General features: G+C 44.8%; 1 protein-coding gene across 3 annotated transcripts; it reads right to left on the reverse strand.

Annotated features, from left to right (window-relative positions):
• Positions 1–716: 716 nt before the first annotated feature.
• Positions 717–25695, reverse strand: LOC121557880 (endonuclease domain-containing 1 protein-like). Of its 3 annotated transcripts, XM_041871344.2 has the most exons (6): positions 25120–25215; positions 9577–9722; positions 9210–9464; positions 2461–2717; positions 2070–2333; positions 717–1849 (listed from the first exon to the last, which is right to left on the reverse strand). In XM_041871344.2, exons 3-6 carry the CDS (start codon positions 9283–9285, stop codon positions 1139–1141), a joined length of 1308 nt encoding a protein of 435 aa, XP_041727278.1. In that variant the 5' UTR covers positions 9286–9464; positions 9577–9722; positions 25120–25215; the 3' UTR covers positions 717–1138. The 3 variants fall into 3 exon arrangements, with proteins under 3 accessions (XP_041727278.1, XP_045067807.1, XP_041727279.1); XM_045211872.1 differs by lacking the exons at positions 9577–9722; positions 25120–25215 and adding an exon at positions 25613–25695; XM_041871345.2 differs by lacking the exon at positions 25120–25215 and having other exon boundaries at positions 9577–9766.
• Positions 25696–26609: the final 914 nt, after the last annotated feature.

Raw genomic sequence — 26609 nt, forward strand, 5'->3', positions numbered from 1 at the left:
GGTATTTTGACCAATCAGATCAGCTCTTAAAAAGAGCAGATGTGAAAAGATCTGATATGATTGGTCAAAAGATATGTGCCTGTGTAAAAACAGCCTAATTTGAGTGAGTGAGTGAGTGAGTGAGTGAGTGAGTGAGTGAAACAGAGAGAGAGAGAGAGAGAGAGAGAGAGAGAGAGAGAGAGAGAGAGAGAGAGAGAGAGAGAGAGAGAGAGAGAGAGAGAGAGAGAGAGAGAGAGAGAGAGAGAGAGAGAGAGAGAGAGAGAGAGAGAGACAGAAAAGATTGAGTGAGGGAAATATAGAGAGAAGGATGGAAGCCAACATTCTAACTTGCTTTGTCATTGCTGGTTTTTAACGTAATAATTCTTGAAATCTGATCATTCGCTTTCGATTGATTAGGGACATGCTTTGTGTACTGTAAAAATCTCACATTGTCTAACAATGATCAAATTATATCCAACAGGGGAGTTTTCATTCCTTGTTCAGCCTCACTTGAACCAGGAAAAACACATTTTAATATTCCCCTTTTTTTCCAAGTCCAAAGACAACAAAGAGTCTCATTGTTGAGCTGCTATCAATCATTAAATAAATCAAATAGATTTTTCTACACTTCAGTGGAAGACAAAGACAGAGCAGATCCTCACTACCAGGGTAGCAGGTTAATGTCCACTACCTGTTGCTTACAAAAGGTGCAATCTCTTTTTCACAACACACACAGACACACTCAAATGTTCTTTAATTATTGTTAATGAGAAGGATGAAACATACATTCACAAATTATATTGTAATCAAAATGAGTCTAGTCTAAGCATGTAAACACACCCATTATTTTAAAGATTTGTTTTCAAAATACATTTGTATGAAGTTGATCCTGAGATTAACATGATATATATGTTCTTGAATTATCATGTATGATGTTTATCACAGCTTGAATTTCAGGTCAGGTCAGGTCAAATCTAATCTCAACACCCAAAACCAAATCAGCCTTTTAACAAGAGAAATAACATTACAAATAATAGATGGAGTCGTTCTACATTAAGCATGGTAGAACAGTACTGTGCTGATTGGTCAGAAAGTATTGAAACTCAGGTCAGATTAAACCAGGACCATTATTACCTACTTGGCCTGACGGAGTCACGCGTTACAACATCCTCATCACCAGCACAGAAAACAATACAACAGGTAGGTAATGACCTTTGATCCCCACAGAGGAACAGACACATTCATCATCATAGACACAGTGATCATGTACATCCCCACCCACGAGGCGAAGCGCTGTCGGATTATCAGCTGAACACTCATCTGGGAACACCTGGACACCTGGGTAGTGCTCGCTCAACTTCTCATACAGCTTTGCCAAGGTTTTAGAGACCAATGGCGGCCCATTCTTCTCCTCTTTGTTCACACCCCAGTGTGCTTCGGCCACCCACTGTCCCTGGCTGTTGTTACAGCAGTAGGCTGTCCACAGGAGCTTCGGGATGTTCACTCGGTTGTTCAGTTTGTTGCTCTCACTGGGCGCTGCTCCAGTCACCACATAGGCCTTTATGATGTTTTTATCATCCTTACAGTTATTCTCAATATTATTTCTGACGTCACACTCCATATCCTCCCAGCTGCCCCCGTTGAAGGTCACCACCTGGGGAACGATGTTGGTCAGGGTAAAGGTGGAGTCCTTAGTTTCTTGGTCAATCGCATATGAAAATGGGAAGAGGTGACCTCTGTTAAACTTTTCTTTTTCTTTTTCTTCTTCTTTTTTTTTCTCTTCTTTATAGTCGTTGTTCCCAGCCTGGTTTGGATATGGACCTCCTCCATCATCCAATATCATTTTGCTGTTGTCGTTTATGTTGTTGAGCTGCAGGAAACAACAATCATTCATTCACAACTTTTCTGTTTCAATTAACCCTCTTTTGGGGGGGTGGGGGGGGGGGGGTTACGATCCACAATCAAGACAGTCAATCAAGTCTCTATACCCTCTATAGTGGTAGTTCTATATTCTGTTAACATTACTGCTATATATCACAGACAGTTAACAAATACAAATGTTATGTTATGTGACAAAACATTAAGCCTACCTGGGGCTCAATCTTCCATTTATTTCGTTTTTTGCCCTTAATATAACCAGTGTAGGTGTAGGCTGAGAACACAGGGATCTTGTTGGTCGTGTCGTAGAGAGTTGCAAACCTGTATTTGTTATTGTACTTCTGGCAAATCAGTTTGTAGCGGTCCGGGTTCTGGTTCTGGATCTGGACTCTCCCACCAACAAAGATATTCGTGATATTTGGAGTTGTCCCATTCAGGAAGAAATCACGGCAGTTTGGATCGAAACTGTTCACCACCTCAGAGAGAGAAGGAGGAAGGAGAGAGAGGAGGAGGAGAGTAGAGAGATGATTCAATACCCCCATATATATCACAGACAGTTAACAAATACAAATGTTATGTTATGTGACAAAACATTAAGCCTACCTGGGGCTCGATCATCCAGGGTTGATTTGGTCTGCCTTTAGGAGGAGGACCAGTGAAGGTGTAGGCTGAGAACACAGGGATCTTGTTGGTCGTGTCGTAGAGAGTTGCAAACCTGTAGCTGTTCTTGTACTTCTGGCAAATCAGCTTGTAGCGGTTCGGGTCCTGGACTGTCCCATCAACCAAAATACCCGGGAGATTTGGAGTTGTCCCCTCCAGGAAGAAATCACTGCACTCTTTAACTTCGCTGAACTTCCCCACTACATGAGAGAGAGAAGGAGGAAGGAGAGAGAGGAGGAGGAGAGTAGAGAGATGATTCAATACCTCCATCATCACCTGAAGACTGGACACCACAGAGACAAAGATGAAGTTACAGAGACCAGTTGGTAGACTGGAGACTGCTGAGCTGAGACAAGACAGACTGCTTTAAATAGGTTTTCAGAGACCAGTTGGTAGACTGGAGACTGCTGAGCTGAGACAAGACAGACTGCTTTAAATAGGTTTTCAGAGACTCCTCCTTCAGATGGAAAGACAGATAGGGTTGATTTGCATAAACTCCTCCTCTAACACACTTACTGGAATCCAGAAAATGGCAAATAATGGGTTTCATTTATTGGTGTCGTTTATGTTGGTGTATTCTGTGGTCTGACCACTGCTGAGTTTATTTCCAGTAACTGAAGTAGTTCACAGTTAGAGTTGACAAGGCTGTGTATGTAGTGTTAGAAAATGTGCTTCCTAACAACACTGTGGTCAGAGCAGCACTGGGCTGATTAACACCTCAGCAGCTGTAGATTCTCCAGTTGAGGAGGCCTTTCCTCAGTAAGAGTAGGGGAGACTGGGGAACAAAGTAACACTTTTAGGCTTTTGCTTATTATGAAAATGTTATTTAAGTTAAATGTTACAATTGACCCAGTAGGCAAATGTTCCACAGGTCAATATTTTTTTTTAAAGGAGAGGCGGCAAGTATATTTACTTTAGGGCCTCAAACCACTTTTTTTGTCAATTAAACTAAAAGTAATTAATGGATTTAAACAAAACCTCTTGAGCATGTAGAGACACTAACCAAGCATTAGCACCTTGAATAAGAGCTTTAAGTGGTTTCTAATTGGAGTTATTTAGCGGTTACAACTGACCCTGTGTTACGTTGTTCCCCAGGCTACCCTACCTTCATGTAGAATATTTAAAGTGACTGCTTTGTTTAAGTAAAACATTTGTAACTTCTTCAACTACCATAGACATTTTAAAGAACTGAGCAGGTCACACAATTTTACTTCATGTAAAATTACCTTTCTATTTGGTATTTAAAGGTGTGGACATTTATTTGATAATTATTTACATAAAGTGTTGCCTTGAATGTTGGCTTGTATGACGTATGATATAATATGAATCAATGTCTTATTTCATGAAACTACAGAAATCCTTTGTTTCAGGGAAACATTATCTGCGTTTCCTCATGAGTGTGGGGAGGAGTGCCCATTTCTGTCCAATGAGGTCATTTCTGGACAATATTTCTGCAAGTAAAATTACGGTTCTACTTTAGAATGAGGAACTGATATAGCAATTAAAATATATATACAGGTTAAAAGTAATGACTAAATGTTCCACCCTTAAATAGAGTTGTGAAATGTTGTTGTTTTAAGTATGATTAGTACTTTCTTGGTAGTGACTAATTAATACAATCCAAAACTGTGTGAGATGTGTTAGAATCTACTACCTGGTCATGTGTGAGCGTAGGGCAAGTTGAGATTACATTGTGTTGCTGTCTGTGAGTGGGAAGAAGAAGAGAAACCGTTAGGCTTGGAAGAGATGAAATATGTTGCAGGATATTGTGAGAACAGCGATAACTGAGGAATGCAGCCTGCCCGAGCAGGGAGTAGACTATGATAAGAACATGTGTGTATCTGTATGTGTGTGTGTGTGTGTGTGTGTGTGTGTGTGTGTGTGAGCAGGGAGTAGACCATGATAAGAACATGTGTGTATCTGTATGTGTGTGTGTGTGTGTGTGTGTGTGTGTGTGTGTGTGTCTGCTTAAGCCTTATACAGTGGGGAAAAAAAGTATTTAGTCAGCCACCAATTGTGCAAGTTCTCCCACTTAAAAAGATGAGAGAGGCCTGTAATGTTCATCATAGGTACACGTCAACTATGACAGACAAATTAAGAAAATAATATCCAGAAAATCACGTTGTAGGATTTTTACTTATAATACTTATTAATACTTATGTCATGCAATAAAATGCAAATGAATTACTTAAAAATCATACAATATGACTTTCTGGATTTTTGTTTTAGATTCCGTCTCTCACAGTTGAAGTGTACCTATGATATAAATTACAGACCTCTACATGCTTTGTAAGTAGGAAAACCTGCAAAATCGGCAGTGTATCAAATACTTGTTCTCCCCACTGTATATACAGGTTAAAAGTAATGACTAAATGTTCCACCCACCTTCTCTATCCCCAGTCTCTCTTCCTCCTTCTCTATCCTCAGTCTGTCACCCCCCTTCTCTATCCTCCATCTCTCTTCCTTCTTCTCTAGCCTCCGTCTCTCTTCCTCCATCTCTCTCTCTCCTTCTCTATCCTCCGTCTCTTCCTCCGTCTCTCTCCCCCCCTTCTCTATCCTCCGTCTCTCTCCCCCCTTCTATTCCTCCATCTCTCTCCCCCCTTCTCTATCCTTCCTCTCTATTCCTCCTCCTCCTCCTCAATCCTCCGTCTCTCTTCCCCTTCTCTATCCTCCATCTCTCTCCCCCATACTCTATCCTCCGTCTCTCTCCCCCCTTCTCTATCCTCCGTCTCTCTCACCCCTTCTCTATCCTCCGTCTCTCTCACCCCTTCTCTATCCTTCGTCTCTCTCACCCCTTCTCTATCCTCCATCTCTTCCTCCTTCTCTATCCTCCGTCTCTCTTCCCCTTCTCTATCCTCCATCTCTCGCTCTCTCCTTCTCTCCTTCTCTATCCTCCGTCTCTCTCCCCCTTCTCTATCCTCCATCTCTCATCCTCCATCTCTCTCCCCCCTTCTCTATCCCCCGTCTCTCTCCCCCTTCTCTATCCTCCATCTCTCTTCCTCGTCTCTCTGCCTCCTTCTCTATCCTCCGTCTCTCTCCCCCCTTCTCTATCCTCCGTCTCTCTCACCCCTTCTCTATCCCCAGTCTCTCTCACCCCTTCTCTATCCTCCATCTCTCTTCCTCCTTCTCTATCCTCCGTCTCTCTCCCTCCTTCTCTATCCTCAGTCTCTCTCACCCCTTCTCTATCCTCCATCTCTCCCCCTTCTCTATCCTCCTTCTCTCATCCTCCATCTCTCTCCCCCTTCTCTATCCCCCGTCTCTCTCCCCCTTCTCTATCCTCCATCTCTCTTCCTCCATCTCTCTTGGATGTTTAATTTACTGGTGTTGTTTATGTTGGTGTATTCTGTGGTCTGACCACTGCTGAGTTTATTTCCAGTAACTGAAGTAGTTCACAGTAAGAGTTGACAAGGCTGTGTATGTAGTGTTAGAAAATGTGCTTCCTAACAACACTGTGGTCAGAGCAGCACTCAGCTGCTGTAGATTCTCCATGTCACGATCGTCATTCATAGAGGACCAAGGCGCAGCGTTGAATGCGAACATTTTATTTAATGAATGATCACACGATCAAAACAACAAAACGAAACGTGACGTCCCTCGTTACATAAACAAACCAACACGGAACAAGAAACCACAAATAATGAATGCCTAACGGCTACCTAAGTATGACTCCCAATCAGAGACAACGAGCTACAGCCGTCTCTGATTGGGAGCCACCTTGGCCAACATAGATATACAACAACTAGAACATAAACAAATGAAAACTCACACCCTGGCTCAACATACTAGAGTCCCCAGAGCCAGGGCGTGACAGTACCCCCCCCTAAAGGCGCGGACTCCGACCGCGCCAACCAAATACAACAGGGGAGGGACCGGGTGGGCACTCCGCCTCGGCGGCGGATCCGGCTCCGGGCTTGACCCCCACTCCTTCTCTAACCCCCCAAAGTACCCCTGGTCCGGTCTGGCCCTGCTGACCAGAGCTGAACTGAACACTGGTGGAGCAGATTGCTCTAGCGCCGGCGTGACGCAGCACCTGACCGGTGCCGGACCCGCCACCGGTGGAACAGGCACGGGCCGTGCCGGACTGACGAAGCACACCACTGGCTTGGTGTGGGGAGCAGGAGCGGACCGAGCCGGGCTGACGTAGCGCACCACAGACTTGGTGCGGGGAGCTTGGATGGGCCGGACTGGGCTGGCGACGCGCACCACAGACTTGGTGCGGAGAGCAGGAACGGGCCGGACAGGGCTGACGAAACGCACCACTGACTTGGTGCGGGGAGCAGGAATGGGCCGGACTGGGCTGGCGATGCGCACCGTAGACTTGGTGCGAGTGGCAGGAACAGGCCGGACCGTACTGGGAACACACACCACTGGCCCTACGTGGGGATCAGGAACAGGCCGGACCGGACTGGCAACACACGCCAGTACCTCTCGCCGTGCCTCTACATCTTCCACCCCCTCTTCGACCAGTGGCCCCCGTAACCTGGCGGCCTCCTCTGCCACTCCGCTGGGCCGCTCTTCCGCGGTCTCCTGCTGGCCCGTCGTCCACGGCGTTAGCCCCCCCCCCTAAAAAATTTCTGGCCGTCTCTCCCCGTGGACCAGGCCTCCATGTCTCTCGCCAGACTCTCACCCCACTGCTCCAAAGTCCAACCTCTCTCCTCTTCGCTTGGCTTGGCCCAGTCGAGACTCCTACTCCACTGCTCCCAAGTCCATCCTCTCTCTTCTTCACGCTGCTTGGTCCTGTTATGGTGGTTTCTTCTGTCACGATCGTCATTCATAGAGGACCAAGGCGCAGCGTTGAATGCGAACATTTTATTTAATGAATGATCACACGATCAAAACAACAAAACGAAACGTGACGTCCCTGGTTACATAAACAAACCAACACGGAACAAGAAACCACAAATAATGAATGCCTAACGGCTACCTAAGTATGACTCCCAATCAGAGACAACGAGCTACAGCCGTCTCTGATTGGGAGCCACCCTGGCCAACATAGATATACAACAACTAGAACATAAACAAATGAAAACTCACACCCTGGCTCAACATACTAGAGTCCCCAGAGCCAGGGCGTGACACTCCAGTTGAGGAGGCCTTTCCTCAGTAAGAGTAGGGGAGACTGGGGAACAAAGTAACACTTTTAGGCTTTAGTTTATAATGAAAATATTATTTAAGTTAGATGAATAATATTGTTATGCAAAAAACATATATATCTCGAAACCATTACACACTACGTATGTTCCCCGGTCTACCCTACCTTCATGTATAATATTTAAAGTGACTGATTTGCTAAAGTAAAACATTTGTAACTTCTTCAACTACCATAAAAATGTTAAAGAACTGAAGCAGGTCACACAATTTTACTTCATGTAAAATTACCATTCTAGTTGGGATTTAAAGGTGTGGACATTTATTTGCTAATTGTTTACATCAAGTGTTGCCTTGAATGTTGGCTTGTATGACGTATGACATAATATGAATCAATGTCTTATTTCATGAAACTACAGAAATCCTTTGTTTCAGGGAAACATTATATGCGTTTACTCATGAGTGTGGGGAGGAGTGCTCCTTTCTGTCCAATGAGGTCATTTCTGGACAATATTTCTGCAAGTAAAATTACGGTTCTACTTTAGAATGAGGAACTGATATAGAAATTAAAATATATATACAGGTTAAAAGTAATGACTAAATGTTCCACCCTTAAATAGAGTGGTGAAATGTTCTTGTTTTAAGTATGATTAGTACTTTCTTGGTAGTGACTAATTATTACAATCCGAAACTGTGTGAGATGTGTTAGAATCTACTACCTGGTCATGTGTGAGCGTAGGGCAAGTTGAGATTACATTGTGTTGCTGTCTGTGAGTGGGAAGAAGAAGAGAAACCGTTAGGCTTGGAAGAGATGAAATATGTTGCAGGATATTGTGAGAACAGCGATAACTGAGGAATGCAGCCTGCCCGAGCAGGGAGTAGACTATGATAAGAACATGTGTGTATCTGTATGTGTGTGTGTGTGTGTGTATGTGTGTGTGTGTATATATATATATATATATATATATATATATATATATATATATATATATATATATATATATATATATATGTGTGTGTGTGTGTGTGTGTGTGTATATATATATATATATATGTGTGTGTGTATGACCTGATGGTCAGGAGAGCAGAGGAAAACATGAGCTAAACCCATGTACAGTGGAAACATACAGCCCGCCTAGAACGGGGTGGGATTTTAGTATGACGTGTGTGTATAAAAGATGGACTCTGAAATGGTGATAACAGAATTCTCAATGAATAAAGATCTCTGACCATGCAGACTGGGAGCTCTGTCCGTTTCTGATCCAAAAGCCTTACAACATTTTGGGAGACGCACAGAGACACTGAAATAGTTCGTTAATAAATTCTCTTAACAGGAACACACAGCCAATAGGGATGATTGACTGTTACCCATGCTAAATAGTCACATCTGTGCCACATACTGAGGAGTTTATCCAACCCAACCCTCCTGGTCCAGTCTTGACCACTAATTATACCAGACAGGACTCATCTTCTCCCAGATATCATCACAGAAAAGTTCATCATTTAGTTAGATAATGTTTACCCAGTGGCATTTGATAGATCATGAGAGAAGAAAATATAAAACTAGCATTTCTAAGCTTCTCATTAATTATGGAAAAACTCACCCCAGCACTTTCTGAGGCAGGTCTTGGAGGCAGGAAGGACATCACCCTCTTCTGGTCTTGGAGGCAGGAAGGACATCACCCTCTTCTGGTCTTGGAGGCAGGAAGGACATCACCCTCTTCTGGTCTTCACCCCACCAGGGCAAGGACAGTGATGAACTGTGAGCTCTGTAGGCGGCTCCTGGTAAACAGCGTCCGGTCAATCCACTGCTGCTGCTTCTTGTTGAGAGTTGACCGCCAGCTCTCTGGACTCACCAGCTCCATTGAGAGAGAGAGAGGGAGAGAGTTAAAATACTAATAGTTGACCAAACATGAGCAAATATTCAATTACCATTTCTAAGCTTCTCATTTATTATTTAAAAAAACTCACCTCAGCACTTTGAGGCAGGCCTTGGAGGCAGGAAGGACGTCACCCTCTTCTGGTCTTGGAGGCAGGAAGGACGTCACCCTCTTCTGGTCTTGGAGGCAGGAAGGACATCACCCTCTTCTGGTCTTCACCCCACCAGGGAAAGAAGCCTGGGGTGGATACAAGGGGGCCTGGGGTACATCACCAGGGACAGGGGCCGAACGTGAGGCAGGAGAGAGCGCTGGAGGTACCGGTAAGTCCAAAGGTTCATACAGAATACATACAGTTGAAGTCGGAAGTTTACATACACCTTAGCCAAATACATTTTAACTCAGTTTTTCACAGTTCCTGACATTTAATCCTAGTAAAACTTCCCTGTCTTAGGTCAGTAAGGATCACCACTTTTTTTTAAGAATGTGAAATGTCAGAATAATAGTAGAGAGAATTATTTATTTCAACTTGTATTTCTTTCATCACATTCCCAGTGGGTCAGAACTTTACATACACTCAATTAGTATTTGGTAGCATTGCCTTTAAATTGTTTAACTTGGGTCAAACATGTCGGGTAGCCTTCCACAATAAGTTGGGTGAATTTTGGCCCATTCCTCCTGACAGAGCTGGTGTAACTGAGTCAGGTTTGTAGGCCTCCTTGCTCGCACACGCTTTTTCAGTTCTGCCCACAAATGTTCTATAGGATTGAGGTCAGGGCTTTGTGATGGCCACTCCAATACCTGGACTTTGTTGTCCTTAAGCCATTTTGCCACAACTTTGGAAGTATGCTTGGGGTCATTGTCCATTTGGAAGACCCATTTGCGACCAAGCTTTAACTTCCTCTCTCTCCCCCCTTCTCTATCCTCCGTCTCTCTCCCCCCTTCTCTATCCTCCATCTCTTTTCCTCCTTCTCTATCCTCCGTCTCTCTCCCCCCTTCTCTATCCTCTGTCTCTCTTCCTCCGTCTCTCCCCCCCTTCTCTATCCTCCGTCTCTCTCCCCCTTCTCTAACCTCCGTCTCTCTCCCCCTTCTCTAACCTCCGTCTCTCTCCCCCCTTCTCTAACCTCCGTCTCTCTCCCCCCTTCTCTAACCTCCGTCTCTCTCCCCCTTCTCTATCCTCCGTCTCTCTCCCCCCCTTCTCTATCCTCCGTCTCTCTCCCCTCCGTCTCTCTTCCTCCTTCTCTATCCTCCGTCTCTCTCCCCCTTCTCTATCCTCCTTCTCTTTTCCTCCTTCTCCTCTATCCTCCGTCTCTCCCCCCTTCTCTATCCTCCATCACTCTTCCTTCTTCTCTATCCTCCGTCTCTCTCCCCCTTCTCTATCCTCCGTCTCTCCCCCCTTCTCTATCCTCCGTCTCTCTCCCCCCTTCTCTATCCTCCGTCTCTCTCCCCCCTTCTCTATCCCCCGTCTCTCTCCTCCGTCTCTCCCCCCCTTCTCTATCCTCCGTCTCTCTCCCCCCTTCTCTATCCCCTGTCTCTCTCCCCCTTCTCTATCCCCTGTCTCTCCCCCCCTTCTCTATCCTCCATCTCTCATCCTCCATCTCTCCCCTTCTCTATTCTCCGTCTCTCTCCCCCCTTCTCTATCCTCCATCTCTCCCCTTCTCTATTCTCCGTCTCTCTCCCCCCTTCTCTATCCTCCGTCTCTCTCCCCCCCTTCTCTATCCTCAGTCTCTCTTCCTCCTTCTCTATCCTCAGTCTGTCTCCCCCCTTCTCTCTCCCCATCTCTCTTCCTTCTTCTCTATCCTCCGTCTCTCTCCCCCTTCTCTATCCTCCATCTCTCTTCCTCCTTCTATCTCCCCCCTTCTCTATCCTCCATCTCTCTTCCTTCTTCTCTATCCACCGTCTCTCTCCCCCTTCTCTATCCTCAGTCTCTCTCCCCCCCTTCTCTATCCTCAGTCTCTATTCCTCCTTCTCTATCCTTTGTCTCTATTCCTCCTTCTCTATCCTTTGTCTCTATTCCTCCTTCTCTATCCTCAGTCTCTCTTCCTCAGTCTCTCTCCCCCCTTCTCTATCCTCTGTCTCTCTCCCCCCTTCTCTATCCTCTGTCTCTCTCCCCCCTTCTCTATCCTCTGTCTCTCTCACCCCTTCTCTATCCTCCGTCTCTCTTCCTCCATCTCTCGCTCACTCCTTCTCTATCCTCCATCTCTCGCTCTCTCCTTCTCTATCCTCTGTCTCTCTCCCCCCTCTCTATCCTCTGTCTCTCTCCCCCCTTCTCTATCTTCTGTCTCTCCCCCCCCCCTTCTCTATCCTCTGTCTCTCTCCCCCCCTTCTCTATCCTCTGTCTCTCTCCCCCCCCTTCTCTATCCTCTGTCTCTCCCCCCTTCTCTATCCTCTGTCTCTCCCCCCCTTCTCTATCCTCTGTCTCTCCCCCCCTTCTCTATCCTCTGTCTCTCCCCCCCTTCTCTATCCTCTGTCTCTCCCCCCCTCTCTATCCTCTGTCTCCCCCCCCTTCTCTATCCTCCGTCTCTCCCCCCTTCTCTATCCTCCTCTATCCTCCGTCTCTCTCCCTCCTTCTCCCTCCTCTCTCCCCCCTTATTATTTGAAGGTAGAAATGTTACATGTATGATTTGCATCTAGAAATGTTATATGTATGATTTGCATCTAGAAATGTTACATGTATAACCTTTAAATGCTTCCAGTGATTTAGTCTGAACTATTTTCACACGTGACTTTGTTTGGCGGCAACTTTACTGGGCCTTTAAATGGTAGTGACTCATTAATTGTAATGGGACAGTACAGCAAAATAATGTATTCAGATTTGTTTCCTTAACTCGTATCTTTTGCGAGGGTGGAGACTTCGCTAACCGGAACTCCCAGTTTCTAACAAGTACGGACCAGAACCTAATTATGCAAGATTTTAGTTCTGGGTTAACAAGATTAGACTGCTCTAAAAAGTGACTGCATCCACACTTTGGTTTTGGTAGAAAAACATTCCTTTACTCAGCATAGCGTGTCAGAAGTTACGCATCACACTATTACAACAGTGGGACTGTTTTGGAATTACGGTTGCTGAGTTCACATTCATTAATATCCCACAAGGCTTAGCGCCTCTGACTCAGCAACTCAAAGAAGTAACACTTGCATTTCCCTTGACCAGCAAGTCAAAATATTTAGTATGATGTCTCATAAAGGCCTCACATTAATTACAGATATGTATACATTTGAATGAAATGGAGGAAGATGTGTACAACTTTATGAAATGGAGGAAGATGTGTACAACTTTATGAAATGGAGGAAGATGTTTACATTTACATTTTAGTCATTTAGCAGACGCTCTTATCCAGAGAGTGCATACATTATTTATTTTATTTATTTTTTCATACTGGCCCCCCGTAGGAATCGAACCCACAACCCTGGCGTTGCAAACACCATGCTCTACCAACTGAGCTACATCCCTGCCGGCCATTCCCCTACCCTGGACGACGATGGGCCAATTGTGCACCGCCCCATGGGTCTCCCGGTCGCTGCCGGCTACGACAGAGCCTGGATTCGAACCAGGATATCTAGTGGCACAGCTAGCACTGCCTTAGACCACTGCGCCACTCGGGAGTATACTGTATACAGTTTACAACTGAATTAAATGGAGAAAGCAATCAAATGTCAATCAACTTTCCACCTATGATTTTACCTCTAACACACTTACTGGAAAAAAAAAGATGGCATATAATGGATGTTTAATTTACTGGTGTTGTTTATGTTGGTGTATTCTGTGGTCTGACCACTGCTGAGTTTATTTCCAGTAATAGAAGTAATTCACAGTAAGAGTTGACAAGGCTGTGTATGTATTGTTAGAAAATGTGCTTCCTAACAACACTGTGGTCAGAGCAGCACTGGGCTGATTAACACCTCAGCAGCTGTAGATTCTTCAGTTGAGGAGGCCTTTTCTCAGTAAGAGTAGGGGAGACTGGGGAACAAAGTAACACTTTTAGGCTTTTGATTATTATGAAAATATTATTTAAGTTAGATGAATAATATTGTTATGCAAAAAACATGCATATCTCGGCTACCATTACACACTACGTATGTTCCTAGGATATACCAGTCGTTTATAATTCAACCAAGTGGCGGACATTAAATGTTACAATTGACCCAGTAGGCAAATGTTACACAGATCAATCATTTAAAAAAAGGAGAGGCGGCAAGTATATTTACTTTAGGGCCTCAAACCACTTTTGTCAATAAAACTAAAAGTAATTAATGGATTTAAACAAAACCTCTTGGGCATGTAGAGACACTAACCAAGAATTAGCACCTTGAATAAGAGCTTTAAGTGGTTTCTAATTGGAGTTATTTAGCGGTTACAACTGACCCTGTGTTACGTTGTTCCCCAGGCTACCCTACCTTCATGTATAATATTTAAAGTGACTGCTTTGTTTAAGTAAAACATTTGTAACTTCTTCAACTACCATAAACATTTTAAAGAACTGAAGCAGGTCACTCAATTTTACTTCATGTAAAATTACCTTTCTATTTGGTATTTAAAGGTGTGGACATTTATTTGATAATTATTTATATAAAGTGTTGCCATGAATGTTGGCTTGTATGACGTATGACATACAGTGGGGGAAAAAAAGTATTTAGTCAGCCACCAATTGTGCAAGTTCTCCCACTTAAAAAGATGAGAGAGGCCTGTAATTTTCATCATAGGTACACGTCAACTATGACAGACAAATTGAGAAAAAAATATCCAGAAAATCACGTTGTAGGATTTTTAATGAATTTATTTGCAAATTATGGTGGAAAATAAGTATTTGGTCACCTACAAACAAGCAAGATTTCTGGCTCTCACAGACCTGTAACTTCTTCTTTAAGAGGCTCCTCTGTCCTCCACTCGTTACCTGTATTAATGGCACCTGTTTGAACTTGTTATCAGTATAAAAGACACCTGTCCACAACCTCAAACAGTCACACTCCAAACTCCACTATGGCCAAGACCAAAGAGCTGTCAAAGGACACCAGAAACAAAATTGTAGACCTGCACCAGGCTGGCAAGACTGAATCTGCAATAGGTAAGCAGCTTGGTTTGAAGATATCAACTGTGGGAGCAATTATTAGGAAATGGAAGACATTTCGCAAGATCTCACCCCGTGGGGTCAAAATGATCACAAGAACGGTGAGCAAAAATCCCAGAACCACACGGGGGGACCTAGTGAATGACCTGCAGAGAGCTGGGACCAAAGTAACAAAGCCTACCATCAGTAACACACTACGCCGCCAGGGACTCAAATCCTGCAGTGCCAGACGTGTCCCCCTGCTTAAGCCAGTACATGTCCAGGCCCGTCTGAAGTTTGCTAGAGTGCATTTGGATGATCCAGAAGAGGATTGGGAGAATGTCATATGGTCAGATGAAACCAAAATAGAACTTTTTGGTAAAAACTCAACTCGTCGTGTTTGGAGGACAAAGAATGCTGAGTTGCATCCAAAGAATACCATACCTACTGTGAAGCATGGGGGTGGAAACATCATGCTTTGGGGCTGTTTTTCTGCAAAGGGACCAGGACGACTGATCCGTGTAAAGGAAAGAATGAATGGGGCCATGTATCGTGAGATTTTGAGTGAAAACCTCCTTCCATCAGCAAGGGCATTGAAGATGAAACGTGGCTGGGCCTTTCAGCATGACAATGATCCCAAACACACCGCCCGGGCAACGAAGGAGTGGCTTCGTAAGAAGCATTTCAAGGTCCTGGAGTGGCCTAGCCAGTCTCCAGATCTCAACCCCATAGAAAATCTTTGGAGGGAGTTGAAAGTCCGTGTTGCCCAACGACAGCCCCCAAAACATCACTGCTCTAGAGGAGATCTGCATGGAGGAATGGGCCAAAATACCAGCAACAGTGGGTGAAAACCTTGTGAAGACTTACAGAAAACGTTTGACCTGTGTCATTGCCAACAAAGGGTATATAACAAAGTATTGAGAAACTTTTGTTATTGACCAAATACTTATTTTCCATCATCATTTGCAAATAAATTCATAAAAAATCCTACAATGTGATTTTCTGGATTTTTTTTCTCATTTTGTCTGTCATAGTTGACGTGTACCTATGATGAAAATTACAGGCCTCTCTCATATTTTTAAGTGGGAGAACTTGCACAATTGGTGGCTGACTAAATACTTTTTTCCCCCACTGTACTATGAATCTGTCTTATTTCATGAAACTACAGAAATCCTTTGTTTCAGGGAAACATTATCTCCGTTAACTCATGACTGTGGGGAGGAGTGCCCCTTTCTGTCCAATGAGGTCATTTCTGGACAATATTTCTGCAAGTAAAATTACGGTTCTACTTTAGAATGGGGAACTGATATAGAAATTAAAATATATATACAGGTTAAAAGTAATGACTAAATGGTGGTCCTCTGTAGCTCAGCTGGTAGAGCACGGCGCTTGTAACGCCAAGGTAGTGGGTTCGATCCCCCGGGACCACCCATACACACAAAAAAAAAATGTATGCACGCATGACTGTAAGTCGCTTTGGATAAAAGCGTCTGCTAAATGGCATATTATTATTATATTATAAATGTTCCACCCACCTTCTCTATCCTCCATCTCTCTTCCTCCTTCTCTATCCTCCGTCTCTCTTCCTCCATCTCTCTCCCCCCTTCTCTCTCCCCCCTTCTCTATTCCTCCGTCTCTATTCCTCCTCTCTCCCCCCTTCTCTATCCTCCGTCTCTCTCCCCCCTTCTCTATCCTCCGTCTCTCTCCCCCCTTCTATCCTCAGTCTCTCTTCCCCCTTCTCTCTCCCCCGTTCTCTATTCTCCATCTCTCTCCCCCGTTCTCTATCCTCCATCTCTCTTCCTCCGTCTCTCTTTCTCCTTCTCTCTCCCTCCATCTCTCTCCCTCCATCTCTCTCCCCCCTTCTCTCTCCCCCCTTCTCTATCCTCCGTCTCTCTCCCCCTTCTCTATCCTCCATCTCTCTCCCACCTTCTCTATCCTCCATCTCTCATCCTCCATCTCTCTCCCCCCTTCTCTATCCTCCATCTCTCTCCCCCCTTCTCTATCCTCCATCTCTCTTCCTCCTTCTCTATCCTCCCTCCCTCTTTCTCCTTCTCTCTCCCTCCATCTCTCTCCCCCCTTCTCTATCCTCCGTCTCTATTCCTCCTCTCGCTCCCCTTCTCTATCCTCCGTCTCTCTCTCCCCTTCTCTATCCTCAGTCTGTCTCCCCCTTCTCTATCCTCCATCTCTCTTCCTCAGTCTCTCTTCCTTCTTCTCTATCCTCCATCTCTCTCCCCCCTTCTCTAGCCTCCATCTCTCATCCTCCATCTCTCTCCCCCCTTCTCTATCCTCCGTCTCTCTCACCCCTTCTCTATCCCCAGTCTCTCTTCCTCCTTCTCTATCCTCAGTCTGTCTCCCCCCTTCTCTATCCTCCATCTCTCTTCCTTCTTCTCTATCCTCCGTCTCTCTCCCCCTTCTCTAGCCTCCGTCTCTCTTCCTCCATCCTCCATCTTTCTCTCTCCTTCTCTATCCTCCGTCTCTTCCTCCGTCTCTCTCCCCCCTTCTCTATCCTCCGTCTCTCTCCCCCTTCTATTCCTCCGTCTCTCTCCCCCCCTTCTCTATCCTCCATCTCTTCCTCCGTCTCTCTCCCCTTCTCTCTTCCCCGTCTCTCTCCCCCTTCTCTATCCTCCGTCTCTCTTCCTCCTTCTCTATCCTCCGTCTCTCTCCCCCCTTCTATTCCTCCGTCTCTCTCCCCCCTTCTCTATCCTCCGTCTCTCTCCCCCCTTCTCTATCCTCCATCTCTTCCTCCGTCTCTCTCCCCCTTCTCTCTTCCCCGTCTCTCTCCCCCTTCTCTATCCTCCATCTCTCTTCCTCCGTCTCTCTCAGCCCTTCTCTATCCTCCATCTCTCTCCCCCCTTCTCTATCCTCCGTCTCTCTCACCCCTTCTCTATCCTCCATCTATTCCTCCTTCTCTATCCTCCGTCTCTCTCCCCGTCTCTCTCCCCCCTTCTATTCCTCCGTCTCTCTCCCCCTTCTCTATCCTCCGTCTCTCTCCCCCCTTCTCTATCCTCCATCTCTTCCTCCGTCTCTCTCCCCTTCTCTCTTCCCCGTCTCTCTCCCCCTTCTCTATCCTCCATCTCTCTTCCTCCGTCTCTCTCAGCCCTTCTCTATCCTCCATCTCTCTCCCCCCTTCTCTATCCTCCGTCTCTCTCCCCCCTTCTCTATCCTCCATCTCTTCCTCCGTCTCTCTCCCCCTTCTCTCTTCCCCGTCTCTCTCCCCCTTCTCTATCCTCCGTCTCTCTCCCCCCTTCTCTATCCTCTGTCTCTCTCACCCCTTCTCTATCCTCCATCTCTCTCTCACCCCTTCTCTATCCTCCGTCTCTCTTCCTCCATCTCTCGCTCTCTCCTTCTCTATCCTCCATCTCTCGCTCTCTCCTTCTCTATCCTCTGTCTCTCTCTCCCCCCCTCTCTATCCTCTGTCTCTCTCCCCCCTTCTCAATCCTCTGTCTCTCTCCCCCCTTCTCTATCCTCTGTCTCCCCCCCCTTCTCTATCCTCCGTCTCTCCCCCCCCTTCTCTATCCTTTGTCTTTATTCCTCCTTCTCTATCCTTTGTCTTTATTCCTCCTTCTCTATACTTTGTCTCTATTCCTCCTTCTCTATCCTCCGTCTCTCTCACCCCTTCTCTATCCTCCGTCTCTCTCACCCCTTCTCTATCCTCAGTCTCTCTCCGCCCCCCTTCTCTATCCTCCGTCCCCCCCCTTCTCTATCCTCCGTCTCTCTCTCCCCCCTTCTCTATCCTCTGTCTCCCCCCCCCTCTATCTTCTGTCTCTCTCCCCCCCTTCATCTTCTGTCTCTCTCCCCCCTTCTCTATCCTCTGTCTCTCTCCCCCCCCTTCTCTATCCTCTGTCTCTCCCCCCTTCTCTATCCTCTGTCTCTCCCCCCCCCTTCTCTATCCCTATCCTCTGTCTCTCCCCCCCTTCTCTATCCTCTGTCTCTCCCCCCCTCTATCCTCTGTCTCCCCCCTTCTCTATCCTCCGTCTCCCCCCTTCTCTATCCTCCTCTATCCTCCGTCTCTCTCCCTCCTTCTCCCACTCCTCTCTCCCCCTTATTATTTGAAGGTAGAAATGTTACATGTATGATTTGCATCTAGAAATGTTATATGTATGATTTGCATCTAGAAATGTTACATGTATAACCTTTAAATGCTTCCAGTGATTTAGTCTGAACTATTTTCACACGTGACTTTGTTTGGCGGCAACTTTACTGGGCCTTTAAATGGTAGTGACTCATTAATTGTAATGGGACAGTACAGCAAAATAATGTATTCAGATTTGTTTCCTTAACTCGTATCTTTTGCGAGGGTGGAGACTTCGCTAACCGGAACTCCCAGTTTCTAACAAGTACGGACCAGAACCTAATTATGCAAGATTTTAGTTCTGGGTTAACAAGATTAGACTGCTCTAAAAAGTGACTGCATCCACACTTTGGTTTTGGTAGAAAAACATTCCTTTACTCAGCATAGCGTGTCAGAAGTTACGCATCACACTATTACAACAGTGGGACTGTTTTGGAATTACGGTTGCTGAGTTCACATTCATTAATATCCCACAAGGCTTAGCGCCTCTGACTCAGCAACTCAAAGAAGTAACACTTGCATTTCCCTTGACCAGCAAGTCAAAATATTTAGTATGATGTCTCATAAAGGCCTCACATTAATTACAGATATGTATACATTTGAATGAAATGGAGGAAGATGTGTACAACTTTATGAAATGGAGGAAGATGTTTACATTTACATTTTAGTCATTTAGCAGACGCTCTTATCCAGAGAGTGCATACATTATTTATTTTATTTATTTTTTCATACTGGCCCCCCGTGGGAATCGAACCCACAACCCTGGCGTTGCAAACACCATGCTCTACCAACTGAGCTACATCCCTGCCGGCCATTCCCTACCCTGGACGACGATGGGCCAATTGTGCACCGCCCCATGGGTCTCCCGGTCGCTGCCGGCTACGACAGAGCCTGGATTCGAACCAGGATATCTAGTGGCACAGCTAGCACTGCCTTAGACCACTGCGCCACTCGGGAGTATACTGTATACAGTTTACAACTGAATTAAATGGAGAAAGCAATCAAATGTCAATCAACTTTCCACCTATGATTTTACCTCTAACACACTTACTGGGAAAAAAAAGATGGCATATAATGGATGTTTAATTTACTGGTGTTGTTTATGTTGGTGTATTCTGTGGTCTGACCACTGCTGAGTTTATTTCCAGTAATAGAAGTAATTCACAGTAAGAGTTGACAAGGCTGTGTATGTATTGTTAGAAAATGTGCTTCCTAACAACACTGTGGTCAGAGCAGCACTGGGCTGATTAACAACTCAGCAGCTGTAGATTCTTCAGTTGAGGAGGCCTTTTCTCAGTAAGAGTAGGGGAGACTGGGGAACAAAGTAACACTTTTAGGCTTTTGATTATTATGAAAATATTATTTAAGTTAGATGAATAATATTGTTATGCAAAAAACATGCATATCTCGGCTACCATTACACACTAAGTATGTTCCTAGGATATACCAGTCGTTTATAATTCAACCAAGTGGCGTGAATTAAATGTTACAATTGACCCAGTAGGCAAATGTTACACAGATCAATCATTTAAAAAAAAGGAGAGGCGGCAAGTATATTTACTTTAGGGCCTCAAACCACTTTTGTCAATAAAACTAAAAGTAATTAATGGATTTAAACAAAACCTCTTGGGCATGTAGAGACACTAACCAAGCATTAGCACCTTGAATAAGAGCTTTAAGTGGTTTCTAATTGGAGTTATTTAGCGGTTACAACTGACCCTGTGTTACGTTGTTCCCCAGGCTACCCTACCTTCATGTATAATATTTAAAGTGACTGCTTTGTTTAAGTAAAACATTTGTAACTTCTTCAACTACCATAAACATTTTAAAGAACTGAAGCATGTCACTCAATTTTACTTCATGTAAAATTACCTTTCTATTTGGTATTTAAAGGTGTGGACATTTATTTGATAATTATTTATATAAAGTGTTGCCATGAATGTTGGCTTGTATGACGTATGACATACAGTGGGGGAAAAAAAGTATTTAGTCAGCCACCAATTGTGCAAGTTCTCCCACTTAAAAAGATGAGAGAGGCCTGTAATTTTCATCATAGGTACACATCAACTATGACAGACAAATTGAGAAAAAAATATCCAGAAAATCACGTTGTAGGATTTTTAATGAATTTATTTGCAAATTATGGTGGAAAATAAGTATTTGGTCACCTACAAACAAGCAAGATTTCTGGCTCTCACAGACCTGTAACTTCTTCTTTAAGAGGCTCCTCTGTCCTCCACTCGTTACCTGTATTAATGGCACCTGTTTGAACTTGTTATCAGTATAAAAGACACCTGTCCACAACCTCAAACAGTCACACTCCAAACTCCACTATGGCCAAGACCAAAGAGCTGTCAAAGGACACCAGAAACAAAATTGTAGACTTGCACCAGGCTGGGAAGACTGAATCTGCAATAGGTAAGCAGCTTGGTTTGAAGAAATCAACTGTGGGAGCAATTATTAGGAAATGGAAGACATACAAGACAACTGATAATCTCCCTCGCAAGATCTCACCCCGTGGGGTCAAAATGATCACAAGAACGGTGAGCAAAAATCCCAGAACCACACGGGGGGACCTAGTGAATGACCTGCAGAGAGCTGGGACCAAAGTAACAAAGCCTACCATCAGTAACACACTACGCCGCCAGGGACTCAAATCCTGCAGTGCCAGACGTGTCCCCCTGCTTAAGCCAGTACATGTCCAGGCCCGTCTGAAGTTTGCTAGAGTGCATTTGGATGATCCAGAAGAGGATTGGGAGAATGTCATATGGTCAGATGAAACCAAAATAGAACTTTTTGGTAAAAACTCAACTCGTCGTGTTTGGAGGACAAAGAATGCTGAGTTGCATCCAAAGAATACCATACCTACTGTGAAGCATGGGGGTGGAAACATCATGCTTTGGGGCTGTTTTTCTGCAAAGGGACCAGGACGACTGATCCGTGTAAAGGAAAGAATGAATGGGGCCATGTATCGTGAGATTTTGAGTGAAAACCTCCTTCCATCAGCAAGGGCATTGAAGATGAAACGTGGCTGGGCCTTTCAGCATGACAATGATCCCAAACACACCGCCCGGGCAACGAAGGAGTGGCTTCGTAAGAAGCATTTCAAGGTCCTGGAGTGGCCTAGCCAGTCTCCAGATCTCAACCCCATAGAAAATCTTTGGAGGGAGTTGAAAGTCCGTGTTTCCCAACGACAGCCCCAAAACATCACTGCTCTAGAGGAGATCTGCATGGAGGAATGGGCCAAAATACCAGCAACAGTGGGTGAAAACCTTGTGAAGACTTACAGAAAACGTTTGACCTGTGTCATTGCCAACAAAGGGTATATAACAAAGTATTGAGAAACTTTTGTTATTGACCAAATACTTATTTTCCATCATCATTTGCAAATAAATTCATAAAAAATCCTACAATGTGATTTTCTGGATTTTTTTTCTCATTTTGTCTGTCATAGTTGACGTGTACCTATGATGAAAATTACAGGCCTCTCTCATCTTTTTAAGTGGGAGAACTTGCACAATTGGTGGCTGACTAAATACTTTTTTCCCCCACTGTACTATGAATCTGTCTTATTTCATGAAACTACAGAAATCCTTTGTTTCAGGGAAACATTATCTGCGTTAACTCATGACTGTGGGGAGGAGTGCCCCTTTCTGTCCAATGAGGTCATTTCTGGACAATATTTCTGCAAGTACAATTACGGTTCTACTTTAGAATGGGGAACTGATATAGAAATTAAAATATATATACAGGTTAAAAGTAATGACTAAATGTTCCACCCACCTTCTCTATCCTCCATCTCTCTTCCTCCTTCTCTATCCTCCGTCTCTCTTCCTCCATCTCTCTCCCCCCTTCTCTCTCCCCCCTTCTCTATTCCTCCATCTCTATTCCTCCTCTCTCCCCCCTTCTCTATCCTCCGTCTCTCTCACCCCTTCTCTATCCTCCGACTCTCTCCCCCTTCTCTATCCTCCATCTCTCTCCCCCTTCTCTATCCTCCATCTCTCTCCCCCCTTCTCTATCCTCCATCTCTCTCCCCCTTCTCTATCCTCCATCTCTCTCCCCCCTTCTCTATCCTCCATCTCTCTCCCCCTTCTCTATCCCCAGTCTCTCTCCCCCTTCTCTATCCTCCATCTCTCTCCCCCCTTCTCTATCCTCCATCTCTCTCCCCCTTCTCTATCCTCCATCTCTCTCCCCCCTTCTCTATCCCCAGTCTCTCTCCCCCCTTCTCTATCCTCCATCTCTCTTCCTTCTTCTCTATCCTCCGTCTCTCTCCCCCCCTTCTCTAGCCTCCGTCTCTCTCCCCCTTCTCTAGCCTCCGTCTCTCTTCCTCCATCTCTCTCTCTCTCCTTCTCTATCCTCCGTCTCTCTCCCCCCTTCTCTATCCTCCGTCTCTCTCCCCCTTCTCTATCCTCCGTCTCTCTTCCCCTTCTCTATCCTCCATCTCTCTTCCCCGTCTCTCCCCCCTTCTCTATCCTCCATCTCTCTTCCCCTTCTCTATCCTCCATCTCTCTTCCTCCGTCTCTCTTCCTCCTTCTCTATCCTCCGTCTCTCTCTCTCCTCTATCCTCCGTCTCTCTTCCCCTTCTCTATCCTCCGTCTCTCTCCCCCGTCTCTCTCCCCCATACTCTATCCTCTGTCTCTCTCCCCCCTTCTCTATCCTCCGTCTCTCTCCCCCCTTCTCTATCCTCCGTCTCTCTCACCCCTTCTCTATCCTTCATCTCTTCCTCCTTCTCTATCCTCCGTCTCTCTCCCCCGTCTCTCTCCCCCTTCTCTATCCTCCATCTCTCTTCCTCCGTCTCTCTTGGATGTTTAATTTACTGGTGTTGTTTATGTTGGTGTATTCTGTGGTCTGACCACTGCTGAGTTTATTTCCAGTAATAGAAGTAGTTCACAGTTAGAGTTGACAAGGCTGTGTATGTAGTGTTAGAAAATGTGCTTCCTAACAACACTGTGGTCAGAGCAGCACTGGGCTGATTAACACCTCAGCAGCTGTAGATTCTTCAGTTGAGGAGGCCTTTTCTCAGTAAGAGTAGGGGAGACTGGGGAACAAAGTAACACTTTTAGGCTTTTGCTTATTATGACAATATGATTTAAGTTAGATGAATAATATTGTTATGCAAAAAACATATATATCTCGAAACCATTACCCCGGTCTACCCTACCTTCATGTATAATATTTAAAGTGACTGATTTGCTTAAGTAAAACATTTGTAACTTCTTCAACTACCATAAACATTTTAAAGAACTGAAGCAGGTCACACAATTTTACTTCATGTAAAATTACCTTTCTATTTGGTATTTAAAGGTGTGGACATTTATTTGCTAATTGTTTACATCAACTGTTGCCTTGAATGTTGGCTTGTATGACGTATGATATAATATGAATCAATGTCTTATTTCATGAAACTACAGAAATCCTTTGTTTCAGGGAAACATTATCTGCGTTAACTCATGAGTGTGGGGAGGAGTGCCCATTTCTGTCCAATGAGGTCATTTCTGGACAATATTTCTGCAAGTAAAATTACTGTTCTACTTTAGAATGAGGAACTGATATAGAAATTAAAATATATATACAGGTTAAAAGTAATGACTAAATGTTCCACCCTTAAATAGAGTTGTGAAATGATCTTTTTTTTAAGTATGATTAGTACTTTCTTGGTAGTGACTAATTATTACAATCCGAAACTGTGTGAGATGTGTTAGAATCTACTACCTGGTCATGTGTGAGCGTAGGGCAAGTTGAGATTACATTGTGTTGCTGTCTGTGAGTGGGAAGAAGAAGAGAAACCGTTAGGCTTGGAAGAGATGAAATATGTTGCAGGATATTGTGAGAACAGCGATAACTGAGGAATGCAGCCTGCCCAAGCAGGGAGTAGACTCTGATTAGAACATGTGTGTATGTGTATGTGTATGTGTATGTGTGTGTGTGTGTGTATGTGTGTGTGTGTATATATATATATATGTGTGTGTGTGTGTGTGTGACCTGATGGTCAGGAGAGCAGAGGAAAACATGAGCTAAACCCATGTACAGTGGAAACATACAGCCCGCCTAGAACGGGGTGGGATTTTAGTATGACGTGTGTGTATAAAAGATGGACTCTGAAATTGTGAAAACAGAATTCTCAATGAATAAAGATCTCTGACTATGCAGACTGGGAGCTCTGTCCGTTTCTGATCCAAAAGCCTTACGACCTTTTGGGAGACGCACAGAGACACTGAAATAGTTCGTTAATAAATTATCTTAACAGGAACACACAGCCAATAGGGATGATTGACTGTTACCCATGCTAAATAGTCACATCTGTGCCACATACAGAGGAGTTTATCCAACCCAACCCTCCTGGTCCAGTCTTGACCACTAATTATACCAGACAGGACTCATCTTCTCCCAGATATCATCACAGAAAAGTTCATCATTTAGTTAGATAATGTTTACCCAGTGGCATTTGATAGATCATGAGAGAAGAAAATATAAAATTAGCATTTCTAAGCTTCTCATTAATTATGGAAAAACTCACCCCAGCACTTTCTGAGGCAGGTCTTGGAGGCAGGAAGGACATCACCCTCTTCTGGTCTTGGAGGCAGGAAGGACATCACCCTCTTCTGGTCTTGGAGGCAGGAAGGACATCACCCTCTTCTGGTCTTGGAGGCAGGAAGGACATCACCCTCTTCTGGTCTTGGAGGCAGGAAGGACATCACCCTCTTCTGGTCTTGGAGGCAGGAAGGACATCACCCTCTTCTGGTCTTGGAGGCAGGAAGGACATCACCCTCTTCTGGTCTTCACCCCACCAGGGCAAGGACAGTGACGAACTGTGAGCTCTGTAGGCGGCTCCTGGTAAACAGCGTCCGGTCAATCCACTGCTGCTGCTTCTTGTGGAGAGTTGACCGCCAGCTCTCTGGACTCACCAGCTCCATTTGAGAGAGAGAGAGAGTTCAAATACTAATAGTTGACCCAACATTAGCAAATATTAAATTACAATTTCTAAGCTCCTCATTTATTATTTAAAAAACCTCGGCACTTTGAGGCATGCCTTGGAGGCAGGAAGGACATCACCCTCTTCTGGTCTTGGAGGCAGGAAGGACATCACCCTCTTCTGGTCTTGGAGGCAGGAAGGACATCACCCTCTTCTGTTCTTGGAGGCAGGAAGGACATCACCCTCTTCTGGTCTTCACCCCACCAGGGACAGAAGCCTGAGGTGGATACAAGGGGGCCTGGGGTAGATCACTAGGGACAGGGGCCGAACGTGAGGCAGGAGAGAGCGCTGGAGGTACCGGTACGTCCAAAGGTTCATACAGAATACATACAGTTGAAGTCGGAAGTTTACATACACCTTAGCCAAATACATTTAAACTCAGTTTTTCACAGTTCCTGACATTTAATCCTAGTAAACATTCCCTGTTTTAGGTCAGTTAGGATCACCACTTTATTTTAAGAATGTGAAATGTCAGAATAATAGTAGAGATAATTATTTTTTTCAGCTTTTATTTCTTTCATCACATTCCCAGTGGGTCAGAACTTTACATACACTCAATTAGTATTTGGTAGCATTGCCTTTAAATTGTTTAACTTGGGTCAAACATGTCGGGTAGCCTTCCACAATAAGTTGGGTGAATTTTGGCCCATTTCTCCTGACAGAGCTGGTGTAACTGAGTCAGGTTTGTAGGCCTCCTTGCTCGCACACGCTTTTCAGGTCTGCCCACAACTTTTCTATAGGATTGAGGTCAGGGCTTTGTGATGGCCACTCCAATACCTTGACTTTGTTGTCCTTAAGCCATTTTTCCACAACTTTGGAAGTATGCTTGGGGTCATTGTCCATTTGGAAGACCCATTTGCGACCAAGCATTAACTTCCCGACTGATGTCTTGAGATGTTGCTTCAATATATCCACATAATTTTCCTTCCTCATGATGCCATCTATTTTGTGAAGTGCACCAGTCCCTCCTGCAGCCAAGCACCCCCACAACATGATGCTGCCACCCCCGTGCTTCACGGTTGGGATGGTGTTCT

The sequence above is a fragment of the Coregonus clupeaformis genome, chromosome 39 (assembly GCF_020615455.1).
Source record: "Coregonus clupeaformis isolate EN_2021a chromosome 39, ASM2061545v1, whole genome shotgun sequence".
NCBI classification, from domain to species: domain Eukaryota; kingdom Metazoa; phylum Chordata; class Actinopteri; order Salmoniformes; family Salmonidae; genus Coregonus; species Coregonus clupeaformis.

Coding starts and splice junctions, on each gene's coding strand:
- LOC121557880 (XM_045211872.1), bottom strand. CDS start 9,285: ATGTCCTTCCTGCCTCCAAGACCAGAAGAGGGTGATGTCCTTCCTGCC. Junction 2,718..9,209: donor CTGCCTCAGAAAGTGCTGGG/GTGAGTTTTTCC, acceptor TCTCTCATGTAG/TGGGGAAGTTCAGCGAAGTT. Junction 1,850..2,069: donor AATGGAAGATTGAGCCCCAG/GTAGGCTTAATG, acceptor TGTTTCCTGCAG/CTCAACAACATAAACGACAA.